The sequence below is a fragment of the Tamandua tetradactyla genome, chromosome 18 (genome assembly GCF_023851605.1).
Source record: "Tamandua tetradactyla isolate mTamTet1 chromosome 18, mTamTet1.pri, whole genome shotgun sequence".
NCBI classification, from domain to species: Eukaryota; Metazoa; Chordata; class Mammalia; order Pilosa; family Myrmecophagidae; genus Tamandua; species Tamandua tetradactyla.
In genome coordinates this window covers 20,832,969-20,845,958 of record NC_135344.1, presented here as the reverse complement: position 1 = coordinate 20,845,958, position 12,990 = coordinate 20,832,969, and the positions used below count along the sequence as shown (strand labels likewise).

The 12,990-nt window shown below is 40.4% G+C and overlaps 1 protein-coding gene and 1 long non-coding RNA gene across 7 annotated transcripts in view; one reads left to right on the top strand and one right to left on the bottom strand.

The window, feature by feature from the left end:
- The window catches only part of LOC143662000 (uncharacterized), a 168,645-nt gene extending 157,296 nt beyond the window's left edge, over positions 1 to 11,349 (bottom strand). For all 4 annotated transcript variants that reach the window (XR_013165072.1, XR_013165071.1, XR_013165074.1 and 1 more), the window contains exon 1: positions 11,247 to 11,349. This is a non-coding gene — a long non-coding RNA (uncharacterized LOC143662000). The remainder of the gene's footprint in view (positions 1 to 11,246) is intronic.
- Positions 1 to 12,031, top strand: part of CDH20 (cadherin 20) — a 252,220-nt gene extending 240,189 nt beyond the window's left edge. For all 3 annotated transcript variants that reach the window (XM_077135323.1, XM_077135322.1, XM_077135324.1), the window contains 3 exons: positions 175 to 292; positions 5,460 to 5,711; positions 10,903 to 12,031. In XM_077135323.1, coding sequence (XP_076991438.1) covers positions 175 to 292; positions 5,460 to 5,711; positions 10,903 to 11,408 — 876 coding nt within the window. In that variant the 3' untranslated portion in view covers positions 11,409 to 12,031. The remainder of the gene's footprint in view (positions 1 to 174; positions 293 to 5,459; positions 5,712 to 10,902) is intronic.
- The last annotated feature ends 959 nt before the right edge of the window (positions 12,032 to 12,990 follow it).

Genomic DNA, 12,990 nt, shown 5'->3' with positions numbered 1-12,990 from the left:
TATGTTAATGCCTAACCTCAGAGATGCTTAAGTAAAATTTACCCTGTGCCTATTAATGTACCCAGGCCCAACAAAATAAAGCCAAGTTAAACCCTGTGTTGTATAATGTATGCAACAAGGGCCCTGAAGCTTCTTCCTCTGACTCCAACTCCCTGATTCATGTCCCTCCCTTAGCTGATCCAGACAGTGAGTGCGGTGGACCAAGATGACCCAAGCGCAGGTCAGCGCTTCTACTACAGCATTGCTCCCGAGGCTTCCAGCAACCCTAACTTCACCGTAAGGGACAATCAAGGTAATCAGTGGATGGTTGGCTTTCCATGCCTTGCTACCACTTGGGTTGAATATTTTTGGTTACTGTACCATGCAAAGAATGTCAAAGGTCACCTGCTCTGTAAAAGCGGGGAGGTCATTATTGCTTCAGAACATCAAAGACAATGTCCTCTCCTGACTCTAAAACTTTCACACCATTGACAGATGTTTACTGGGTGCCTGCTCTGTGTGAAGCACCAGAGGCACTCCTTTCTTCATTCCCACACATATTCTGTAACAGGAAAAATCTGACAAAATGATAGAAAGTAACCTAGATAAAGAGAAAAACCTGAGGAGACATTTCTAAGCAAGGAGTAGAGAGGGAGGGAAAACAGTGAAAAGGTCTCAGAACAAAAAGGAGACAGGGCGGGCCACGGTGGCTCAGCAGGCAGGAACGCTTCCCTGCGATGCCAGAGGACCCGGGTTCGTTTCCCGGTTCCTGCCCATGTGAAAAAAAAAAAGGAGACAAAGGATAAATTATAGAGATAGCAAAGAGCAAATATAGGAAAATACATGGCAGTTTCAGCACTGAAAGAACTTTATTCCTTTAGAATAAGTTAAAAAGACTCAGCAATATGGGGCTCCTTATTCCAGAAAGTGTTCCCCACTACAGCTTTGCTGAAACAGATTTCCAGACATCTCTTCTCCAATAAGCACTCGGACCTGCACTAAGGATTTTAAGGTTATAGACATAGCACACTTCTCTTGGGGCACAGATGGGAAAATGAGAGACTTTTGTTCTCTAGCCAGATGATTTGCTCCAAAGAAAGGTCAACGCAATGGAAAAAATAATTTAAATCTGTCAAACAGACCCCTTCTGTTGCTAATTCTGCTACCAACTAGCTATCTGGCCTTGGGGAAGTCATCACTTCTCAGGGCTTCAGTCTCATTTTCATTCCAATTCTTTAAAAAAAAAAAAGTTAATTTCCACTTTATAACAATCTAAACAAAGGATAACAAAAACTCATGATTATGCATGACTGACCTCAGTCTCAAACATCAAGTATTTGAGACCTAAAGACTTAAAAAATTAATTCAATTCCACACCACTTTCCTCTGCTAAGAAACTTGAGAATCTCAAAACTGTTTTCTTTTAAATGGGGAGGTTTCTTCCAAGTCTTCCCTTTGACCTTTTACATGCTATCATAAAATTGCTGTGATAAGTCTGGAAGGACTATTATAGCTGTAACTGCAGAAATACTATAATTAAGTATCCTAAGATTTTTACAAGGTCAAAGTTTTGAACTATTCGTTTTCAGCTTCACAGAGAAACTCTTTCTGAAAACAGTGGTTTTAGGTCTAGCCTTCTCAGAAGTGGTTTTACAAAGGAAACCCTGGGGAGTTATAAATAACACATTATATTGTTTTTTTCAAATTTTAGGCTTTCACTCTCCTCCTTCATACTGGCATTTATCAGAATCAATACTGAAACAATATGCAACAAAATGCTACAAATTTCTTGAAGATGACTGGGCACAAATTCACGGAGCTAAACCTTAAAAAGATGGGCTACTAGAACATGAAGACTATAAAAAGAAATGATTCATCTCTTGGTTGATTTCCCAAAACAGAAGTCAACACAGCTTCCCCAGAAAGAATGAATTCTTAATCTCCTCATGACAATTTATCCCACAAGGTCCCTTTACTGAGGCTCATTCAAACTCTAAGATTGACCAAGATGTGACATGTGGATCTACTGTCAAGTCCCCTACTCCCTGCCCAAAATATGATGTTCTTTCACAACATAATAGGGTACTATCTCAAGTAAAGTCTTTTTTTCACTTTCTATCCCCAAAACTTTATGAAAAAGATTGTAATACTTCATAAAAGTATTTTATGAAAAAGCACTTTATAATATCAAAAGCATTTTCCCAAACCTTGTCATATTTATAATAAGCCTGTAAGGTTTGTAAGGAAGTTACTAACCCATCTGATTCTCACTGTCCTATTTTATAGATAAGAAAAGGAAAGAAAAGAAAGTGAGAAAGCATTATGACTGGGATTAGAAGTTAGGTCCTACTTTAGCCACAAGAAAAAAGAAAAAAATCTCTCTGTGATCTCTCCACAAACGCTAGTTCTAAATGGGTACTAGAGCTCTAGTCACTGTGTTCACAAATTTTCATAGTGGCTACTAAATGACAAACCCCTTCCAGGACTGGGTTCACTAATGTGATATTCTTACATCTTAAATAATCATGAGATCAAGAAATACATAATACAGTAGTAGGTATGACAAAATTCTTTTATGCAATCCAGCTCTGGTCAGTTTTTCTAAGTCTTATGACCAAGCCTGCATGAAACCAAAAAAACAAAATTTTAAAATATTTCTGTCTAGAGGAAAATCTGGTTTCTAAAAAAAAATGAAAAATTTCAGACTATGAAGCAGAGTTAATAATAGTACTCAGCTTTTAAGTCTAGCAAACAGGCGGGTGGATTGTGTGGTAGGTGGAAATATTAAATATAATCCTCAAATTGGCAACCAATTGTTATTTTTCTCTACTGAGAAGAAAATAAGAGGAAAGAAGCCTGTGCCAAATCAGGAAGAGATTTAGATTAGCTGGATAAATTTTTCACAGTAATGTTTTTAAACTACATGAAAGATTATATAGCACAATGGAAGGAGTATATGCTTTGGAGTCAGAGAGACCAGGGTTCAAATTCCTGATGGTACTAACTAGGTGAGTGACTTCAGATACTGATCACTATGAAAGGATGAGATCATCACTATCTCACCAAGTTACTGTGAAGAGTTAATGCATATAAAATAGAAGTACCTGGCATATCAGCACTCAAAAAACAACAGCTGCTACCATGCAGAGGTAGGAGAAAGAGAAGAAAGAAGAAAAATAGATTGAGGGAAAATGTATTACAATAGGCTAGGCTATGCCACACAACGAACACCACCAAATCTCAGTGGCATAACCCAAGTGAAGTTAATTTCTTGCTCTCATAAAGCCCACTTCAGATCTAAGTGACTCAGGGTAGTCATCTACCATGTGCCTCAAACTGCGTGGATCTACAACCCAATTACCTCAGAAAGGTAAAAGAGCAAGGAGAATCACACAGAGGCTCTTATATGTTTCTGCCTTGAGCTGACACAGATTACTTTTGCTTAATTTCATCAACAAAGCAAATCACAGAGACATGCCTACCTTCAAGAGAATAGCAAGGTATAATCCTTCCTATATTCAGGAAGGGAAGGAGAATCAGAAATACTTGATGGTCATTGTTTCCTTTGGTTAGGCTCCCAGAATTTTTGTGAAGTTCTAGACTCTTGTGCAATACAAAACACATCCAAAGAATCTTCCTTCTGCTTGAAATATAGTAACTTTGAGGGAGGCTTATATTTCCTGTATATCTTACCACATCTCTCAAATTATTCCTCTGCTGAAAATAACTTGAGCATTGCAAAAATATGTCTTCTTTACCTAAGAGTCACCCCCAAGAGAAGCTCTTTTGTTGCTTAGATGCGGCCTCTCTCTTTCAGCCAACACAACAAGCAAACTAACTGCCCTCCCCATCTCTACACGGGACATGACTCCCAGGGGTGTGGACCTTCCTGGCAACATGGGACAGAAATCCTAGAATAAGCTGGGACTCAGCACCAAGGGATTGAGAAAACCTTCTCGACCAAAAGGGGGAAGAGAGAAATGAGACAATATAAAGTGTCAATGGCTGAGAGGTTCCAAACAGAGTCGAGAGGTTATCCTGGAGGTTATTCTTATACATTAAATAGATATCACCTTTTTAGTTAAGGCATAGCAGAGAGGCTGGAGGGAACTGCCTGAAAATGTAGAGCTGTGGTTCCAGTAGCCATGTTTCTGGAAGATGATTATATAATGATACAGCTTTCGCAATATGACTGCGTGATTGTGAAAACCTTACGTCTGATGCTTCTTTTATCTACCTTACGGACAGATGAGTAAAACATATGGATTAAAAATAAATAAATAATAGGGGGAACAAATGTTAAAATAAATTTAGTAGATTGAAATGCTAGTGATCAATGAAAGGGAGGGGTAAGGGGTACGGTATATATGAATTTTTTTCTGTTTCCTTTTTATTTCTTTTTCTGAATTGATGCAAATGTTCTAAGAAATGATCATGATGATGAATACACAACTATGTGATGAAAATAAATAAGTGATTTCAGCAGAATTTACTGCAACTCACCAGAAAAAAAAAAATGTCTGCTTTAGAATTCAAACACACTCAAGGAAATTTGAGAATACAGATTTAAAAAATTAAAAATCTAGACCACGATATTAGGCAAATATAAATGTATGCAAACACACACAGTAGCTTTGTAGAAATAATTTGGCTAATTCCCTTTAAAACTGTGCGTATGTGCGTGTGTGTGTGTGTGTGTGTGTGTGTGTGTGTGTGCATGCATATGTGAAGGGACAGGGAGGAACTAGTATTGCTGATCAGGGACAAATTTTCACCAAGTTCATATTAACTGCTTAAGCTCAGAGCACCAAGTAGGGGGGAATAACGGGGTGTGTCATGTGATTAGGGAATTTCAAATAAGGTTCTGCTAAATGTGCATGCTATTAAAAAGCACGGAAGGAACTGGCAACTGCGTTTCAGAGGCATGAAAGAAAACAGCAAAAGGCATTCATTCCAGCCAAAGTGGAAAGTGGCAAAAATAAGCAATCTGCCACAATGACAAGGACTCCTCAGCATTCTTGTCCTGGAGGCACAAAGTAGAAACCAGGGTTTTGAAAGCTGCTGAGCAGTAACAAACAGAGACCACAAGTCGTCAGTGATTGTTCAGTTCTGTCAAGCTTTCCTGGAGACATTTTAGTTAGATCTGAAGCCAAACAGTTAACCCCAGGTACTTTATATCACAAACGGTAAAACAAACTCTAAAAAGGTTTCTTTCCTAGGCCTCAGGGTTTTGTCTAGAAGTAAGCAAAAATCTTGTTTTCTGGATCCAAATGCTGATCCAGGCAAAACCTGCTACGGTTGCAGGTAAACACCTCCAGGAAATGCTCTTCTATCCCTATCTCTCCTTCCTACTTGCTGCTTTTGCCACTTTGCTTACCTCAATCCAAGACATTAATTTTGCTTGTCAGTTCTTCCATTTTCTTCATCCCTCTCATGTTTCCTCTTCCCTGTTTCAATCCTGGAACCCATCCCTTCTTCAGATAACACTGCCCGGATTCTAACCAGGAGGTCTGGCTTCCGGCAGCAGGAGCAGAGTGTCTTCTACCTGCCCATCCTGATAGCAGACAACGGGCAGCCAGAGCTGAGCAGCACAAGCACGCTGACGATCCAGGTGTGCAGCTGTGACGACGGCGGCCATGTTATGTCCTGCAGCCCCGAGGCCTACATGCTCCCAGTCAGTTTGAGCCGGGGTGCCCTCATCGCCATCCTGGCTTGCATCTTTGTCCTCTTAGGTAAGTGGCTCCCTTCCTATTCACTAATACAGCTATTCAGTGCTGGGGCAATGTGCTAGGGACTGGTCTTAACAAGACAGACAAGTCCCAGCCTTCACAGAATTTACTTCAGAACAAAGCAAGTTCATTTTAACATCATAGAACCGAAAATACAGTTTTGGACAAGATGGTGATCACCTCTTCTAACCCCTTTGTCTCAGATAAATACTAGCCAAAGCACAAATTGGTTAAGTGTCAGGCCCAAAGTAATGAGGAAGAACCAGTTCTGACATGAGGCAGTACATACACTGTGCATCCCCGTGCCTCTGGGGTCCCGCCTTCTCCTAACTGTTCATCCCTATATTCTGGAATCACAAGCCACTGAGTAGGGCAATACCAAGAGATCTACTCTGAGCAGTCCTGTGGGGTGCCCTAACACAATGGCCTCTAGACTACTATGATCAGGAGAGGGAATGACACCTCTCTTCCCTTCTGAAAACTTGTGAACATTATTACTAACATAAAAAGGCACCACTAGTCTAGGAAGCAAACTGTGCTTGAACTTAGGCTTGAGAGAGGAAACAGGATATACCTGACTTTCTGTGCATGGGAGTGGGCAGGAAGGAATCAACACTGAGTGCTCTGTGTTCAACACACTGTGCTAGACACTTTCATTCACCCCTTATTCACTTTACCCGGAAAGTAAATTCTGCTCTAGCAACGCTATAAAAGTAGCTCTGGGAAGGAAAATGACTTGCTACGTGGTTGAACTGAGCCTCAGAACAAAGCTATGGTAGGAAGTCACTAATCTCATCTAGAAACGCATCAGGTGTATCCTGCCACCTGGTCTCAAACCGCTTCCAGATCACAGACTATTCATTCCTATGTCCATGGCAGCTGGAAATCAGATTCTGTGCCTTTTAGCCAATACTCCAGTTCCAGAAAGATTCCCAGACCCCAGATAGATCGTCTTTGACTTTCTGAGTCAGTGGTAGCTTTCGATGCCATCTCTCTGTTTTAAGTTCATGCTCATGGTTTTCTGGGAATAGGTGCCCCTGTTGTCATTATTTGATATCATGGTGTCCCCAAGCTGCCTGTCATCATGCCAGGCACCGTGCCAGGCAATGAGGTGTTTAACAGAATAAAGCATTAGATACAGTTCCTAAAAGAGCTCATGATTCCTAAGCAAGGATATCTCAGGACATGCTTAAGGAGAAAGTGCTGCTGAAGCAAAAGGACTTCAAATGTACCAAGTAACAGAGCAATACCTGAGCAAAATTATAAATAAGCTCGAATTCTGCCAAGTTCCCACCTCCACTTCAGAGCTCTGCTCTCCTTCATAAAATTCTTCTCTCCCTTCCTTCATTCCACCTTCCCAGTGCTTTCATGCCACTGCAAGACTGCTGACTATTGCAAATTATTTCATGCAAGCCTTCCTTCACTGTACTCTAATCTGACCTCCTTACTCTTACTCTCCTTGTATCAAAATATCCATTTCCTTTGTCCTTTGCTCATATGAGTATCTTCTAAAACAATTCATTCATTTAACAGGTAGTTATAGAGCCCTCTTGTATTAGGCACTAGTCAAGTGGTAGAGATAGCAGTGAACAAAAAAATACTAAAATCCCTACCATCAAGGGATGTACATTCCCATGTGGGAGACAGGCAATAGACACACAAATGACACAGCAGATGGTGACAATGTTACAGAGCAGGAAAGAGGGTTGGAGTATCCTGGGGGGCAGAAGGGGGGAATTTAAATAGGGGGAATCAGGGAACATCTCACGGATTGGAGTAGAGATTTTAAGTGATGGAGTAAACCACATGGATTTCTAAGGGAATAAGCTGTTTGGGCCCTTAACACTCCTCCCAGGCACTGTGGCCATCTAACAAGGAGCAGTGACAGAACAGGAACCAGTCTGCCTCTACTGGTGAAATAAAAAGGTTAGTGGAAGAGTGCTATTGGATTAGGGGGCCCTTCCTTCCTTCAAATCATACTGCAAAAGCAGCCATCCCACTTACCAGCATCTTTGTACATAAAGTCATACATGCAATTTTTTTCCAACTCCACGCTCAAAAAAAGAAACAAAAACTAAGTCATCTTGAAACTAAGAAAATATCTGTAACCTATCTCTTTCGACTGAATTAATCCACAGCACACATATCTTGCTTAGAGAAAATACTTCATAAATAATGATATTAATCAATATATGATTGTACACCATGTATGGAATGTTTGTGTGATAAGATTTATCAATAAAAAATTAATAAAAATAATAATATAACTCAATATTAAAAAAATACTAGCTTTCTATACAGGATAAATTAGAGTATCTGAAATTTAAATTAGAATAGCCAAGCAGACAGCTAGGATTCCATGTCATTTCTCCACCAAGAGACTGAATTGGACCAAAAGAAAGAAGTTTTGACTGAAATATCTGCATATGGATGAATTTTTAGGTAGGTGTGTGGAATATGCCTCTCAAAAAAACATTTTTAATTACAACATGTAGTTTAATTTTGTTGTGTCAGTTCAGTCCTATATGAAGGGAGACAAGTAAAAATAAATAACCTTTCTGAGTCCTTAGATCCCTAGCATCAGAGAAAATTGTTACGGTTTCTATTCCCTGTCTGTTTGGAAAATAAAACCTTCCTGCAATTCCCTGAATGTCCTTAAGGTGGCAATGGGAGTCCTTGAGTGCAGAACGGGACAAACTGCAAGAGGCCTTTAAAGAAACTTGCTCCTAGAAGAAATTTCCAGGCTTGGAATTTCTTCATCTGAACAACACCAAAGTTATAAGCTCACCCTGACCCACAAAAAGCAGAAGTCGTCAGTACAGAAAGACTGATTTAAAGAGGCTGACCTGGAGGAGACTCACAGTTAGAAGTGATGTGCGCAAGGAGCAATTATTTTGCCATTCCCAAAGCAATTATGCCTTGTCTTTTGACCATTGCAAATAAGATCTTTTTTCCAGAAGCTAAACTGAGCAAAACCGTTGTAAAATCCTCATTGCTTTAGTCCCCAATCTACAATTAGCAAACATAGAATGCATGCACACATCCTATATTAAATATAATTCATAAACTCATGTTAAGATTTGAATTGCAGTTATTTGTTTCAAAATACCATATTTTATTTTGTGGACAATTAAATGAACATTAATTTTTTTCCCAAGTCTCATATATGTATCTAATTTCTAGAAAATTTCACAGGCGCTATGTACTATGCACTATGCCTATAGTGCCTCAAAGAAATAAAAATCTTTAAAATTGATACTCTTCTATCCAGGAAGCCTTTCAGCTAAATACTATCATTTTTCTCAAAATCTGATTTTCAGGGCATTATGCAATACTTATTATTTAAATCTGATTGCCTAAAAGATACGATGCATAGCAATCTTTATTTTTCAAGAGATGGACAGTTCTATAAACTACTTACTTCTCCATCACAGTCAGAATTCTCTCCAGCAGGTACTCAAATACTTCTCTAATTTTGCTTCCTAGCATTTTCCAACCTACTACTCCTTTGCCACTTCTGTGACGCCTTTCCCACTTCCCCAGACAGAACCGAATGGCCTTGCCTCTGAACTCTCTTATCAATACTTGTAACTCTATGACAGCCTCTATCACTGTCTGACTTGTATCAATTAATTTTAGTGTGTCTATAATCTCCTTAGATTTCAAGGTCATAAGAATGGAAACCATGTCATCTTCAACTTTGTTTCCCAAGTGCCTAGCATACCGCCTAGTATTTTTTTAGGGTTTAGTCACTGTTTCCTGAATCCTACAAACATGCCATATTCACTTTGAATGCAGTTCTCCAACCTACATCCATCCAAATCACACTCCAGCTTCAATGCCCTGTTGAACCTCCCACTTCCTTAAAGCCCCATTAGTTTCTTTCTATGAAATCCCACTTTCCTTGTCGTCCATGCCTTCTACTTTTGTACTCACAAAAAATGTGTGAGTATATAATTATTTTCATGTGTGCATCTTGTCTCCCAAGACACTGGGGAAAATATTAGATATTAACAACTTTAATTGCAACTTACAAAGAGCTCATTCTGCATTCACAATTAAGAAAAGTTATCCCTGTGAGTTTTTCTTAGTCATGCCTTAATCTCCTACTGCGCACAAGACTGTACTCAATTTTTTTTTTCTCTTTCAGTAAACTGGGGTCTTATTCTGCAGTGTTGTCAAGCTGTCACCGCTCACCAGCTATAACAAAGCACACCAGAAAAAAAAATCAATAGCAGTTCTATAGCTAAAATCTCAACACACTTCCTGGAAAACGTTTTCAGTCAGGGAGATAAACAGCTCAATAGGATTATCGCTATCTTTCCTTTAAACCCCAGTGAACATATCCTAGGGGGGGTAAATGCATTTGTTGGGATACAATTTTATCCCATTTCTAACAGTGCAGTGTTTATTTGGTACCATGATGAGTATACAAAATGTCACCGCTCATTTCCACCCTTGCATGAACACCTTTGGATCCAGAAAGCCACAACCATCTCTCTCATGGAAGGCTTTTCTGAGATTGTTAGACAAAGGACATTTATGCTCTTTTTTTTTTTTTTCTTTTTGGAAGACATACAAAAGATGATGACTTTGTCTCATATTTGGCACATAAGTCTGCATGACTATGCATCAAAATGAATATATCTTTTGAGTAAAACCCTACGTAAGAAAACAAGATTCCACCTACATTAAGATTTCCACATTATAAAAGAAATGTATATTCATCATTATATAGTCAGAGAACATGACCTGCTCCTTAGAATATCTAACTCAATGATGTGTTCTGTTAATGGGACTTTATATTGATTGGGTGATTGACTGTACCCACGTACACACAAACACACAGGCAAACACACTATTTGAAATCAGCACATTAACACGGAAACTTGAAGTGCAACTTCTTCTAATTAAACTACTAGAAAAAAACACAGGATTTTGCCGACAAACTACTAAGCCTTTATCTCCATGTATTTATAGTCCTGTTTTTCAGTCAATCTGACAGGGCAGAAAGAGAACGAGGTAGCCTTAAGATAAAACTCCTCGTGGTTTAAAATATACAAATGCTATCTCTGAGCTCTCCATTTAGTAAAATGATGCTTGCCGTATCTTTGGTTAGTCGAGAATATTTCTATCCATGGCACCCACCACCAATTCTCACTGGTAAATACCCTGTACTCTTTATTTCCGGCAGTGTTGGTGCTTCTCATTTTGTCCATGCGGCGGCATCGGAAACAGCCCTATATCATTGATGACGAAGAAAATATCCATGAGAATATCGTACGGTACGACGACGAGGGCGGCGGCGAGGAAGACACGGAGGCCTTTGACATCGCCGCCATGTGGAACCCCCGGGAGGCGCAGACAGGAGCCACCCCCAAGACGCGGCAGGACATGCTGCCAGAGATTGAGAGCCTGTCCCGCTACGTGCCTCAGTCGTGCGCGGTGAACAGCACAGTCCACAGCTACGTGCTGGCCAAGCTCTATGAGGCCGACATGGACCTGTGGGCCCCACCCTTCGATTCCCTCCAGACGTACATGTTCGAGGGGGATGGCTCCATAGCCGGCTCGCTGAGCTCCCTGCAATCAGCCACGTCGGACTCAGAGCAGAGCTTCGACTTCCTGACGGACTGGGGGCCGCGTTTCCGGAAGCTGGCGGAATTGTACGGGGCGTCGGAGGGGCCCGCGCCCCTGTGGTGACGGAAGCCGGGAGGCACGTGGGCCAAGCCTGGCGCGTTCCCGGCAGATGCTTCGCGGACCGACGAGGTGCCGCTACCCACAAGAGCAATACTGTGCTGGAGAGCGTGAATGGGGGTGAGCAGGAGGGACAGAGCTCTCTCGGGATCAGCTTTACTTGATTAGATTAAGTTAATCAAAAAGAAACAGAGGAAGAGGAAGGCAGAATCTACAACTTTTTTTTTCCTTTCCTTTTCTTTTAGTTCTTAGACACTGGATTCAAAGGCTTGGAGTCCAGGATGTCTGGGCGTATTGGTTTTTCTTTGACGTTTACCCAGGTCTTTGCCACTTCACCACCACGAAGATGCCCTGATCTTAAGTGCAGAGGTGAAAATTGAAAAAGCAGATGGAAAATTCTATTCTCACTATGGTTTTTTTTTTTCCTTTTTTAAAATCTTATTTTATACTCCATTTTAAGAGTTGTGTTGGCTCATCAAACCGCCGAAACCAACCCACGCAGAAGAACATGTTTCTCAGAACCAAACCACGGAACAGGTTCCTCGGTGAAGTTAACCTACTTGTTCTGGGGTGGATGGAATTTCTTGCAACCCTTTTGAGACAAGGTTAAAACTGAATCGGCCTTGCATGGGGAATGGGTGGGAGGGTGGGAGAAGGAAGAGACATTGACTGTGCTCTTTTAGTGGCTGAACCAGGACTTGTTGGCATTACGTCTAATCCAGCTCCTTCAAAAATTAGAGTGCTCTTGTTCTCCTCTCAGCTCTTTAACTATGCCCCTGCAAAATTGTCCGGAATGAAACCAGAAAATCTGCCTCTTTTGCACTGTAGATGTCTCTTCCATGTGCCAAATGTGAAGATTAGATGCTACAAATGAAAGCCAAATAAAAAAGAAGTATCTGATAAAAGCATGGGTTAGAGGGCTTTCCTAATCTGTGTGAGGTCAATCCAAGGGATGTTTACATACTGTAGATAACCTACTTGAACAAAAATCAGTATTATAGAGAATGGATGTAAGAAAATTACATGTATACATTTTGTATATTTGTTAATAATTTTGGTAATAAATATGATGTACTGCATCTCAGTACCTTAGCACTTCTTTTAATAAAAGTTAAATAGAAGGGAGAGTCATTGCAAATGTGTTTAATTGCTGAGCCAGTAGAAGATGATTTTTTTGTGATCCTGATCTAAGTCTCAGGTTCTTAGGCGGGGGCTTGGGTTTATTCACAAGGCAAAGATAATGGCAAAGAAATGTGAGGCTGTGCATTCTATTTCAGTCACAGACCAGGTAAATGCTATGGTTCAAATCAACAGCTTTAATGAACGCTTTTCCTTCCCCATCTGAAAAAAAGAGGCAGAGGAGAGTTTAATAACATCAACAGTACAATGTGAATTTAGCCCATATCCTTTATTTTATGAGAGGGCGTTGTTCATGGCCAACAAGGAATCGGGCCACCATGCCACTTTCATCTCTGTTCTATTGGTTAATCCCATATGTTCAGCTCATCAACTCTAGATGAGCTCACAGAAGGCTGGTGCCATATTATATTCATCCTCCCTTTGCCCGCAGCAGCTAGTGTATTCCTTG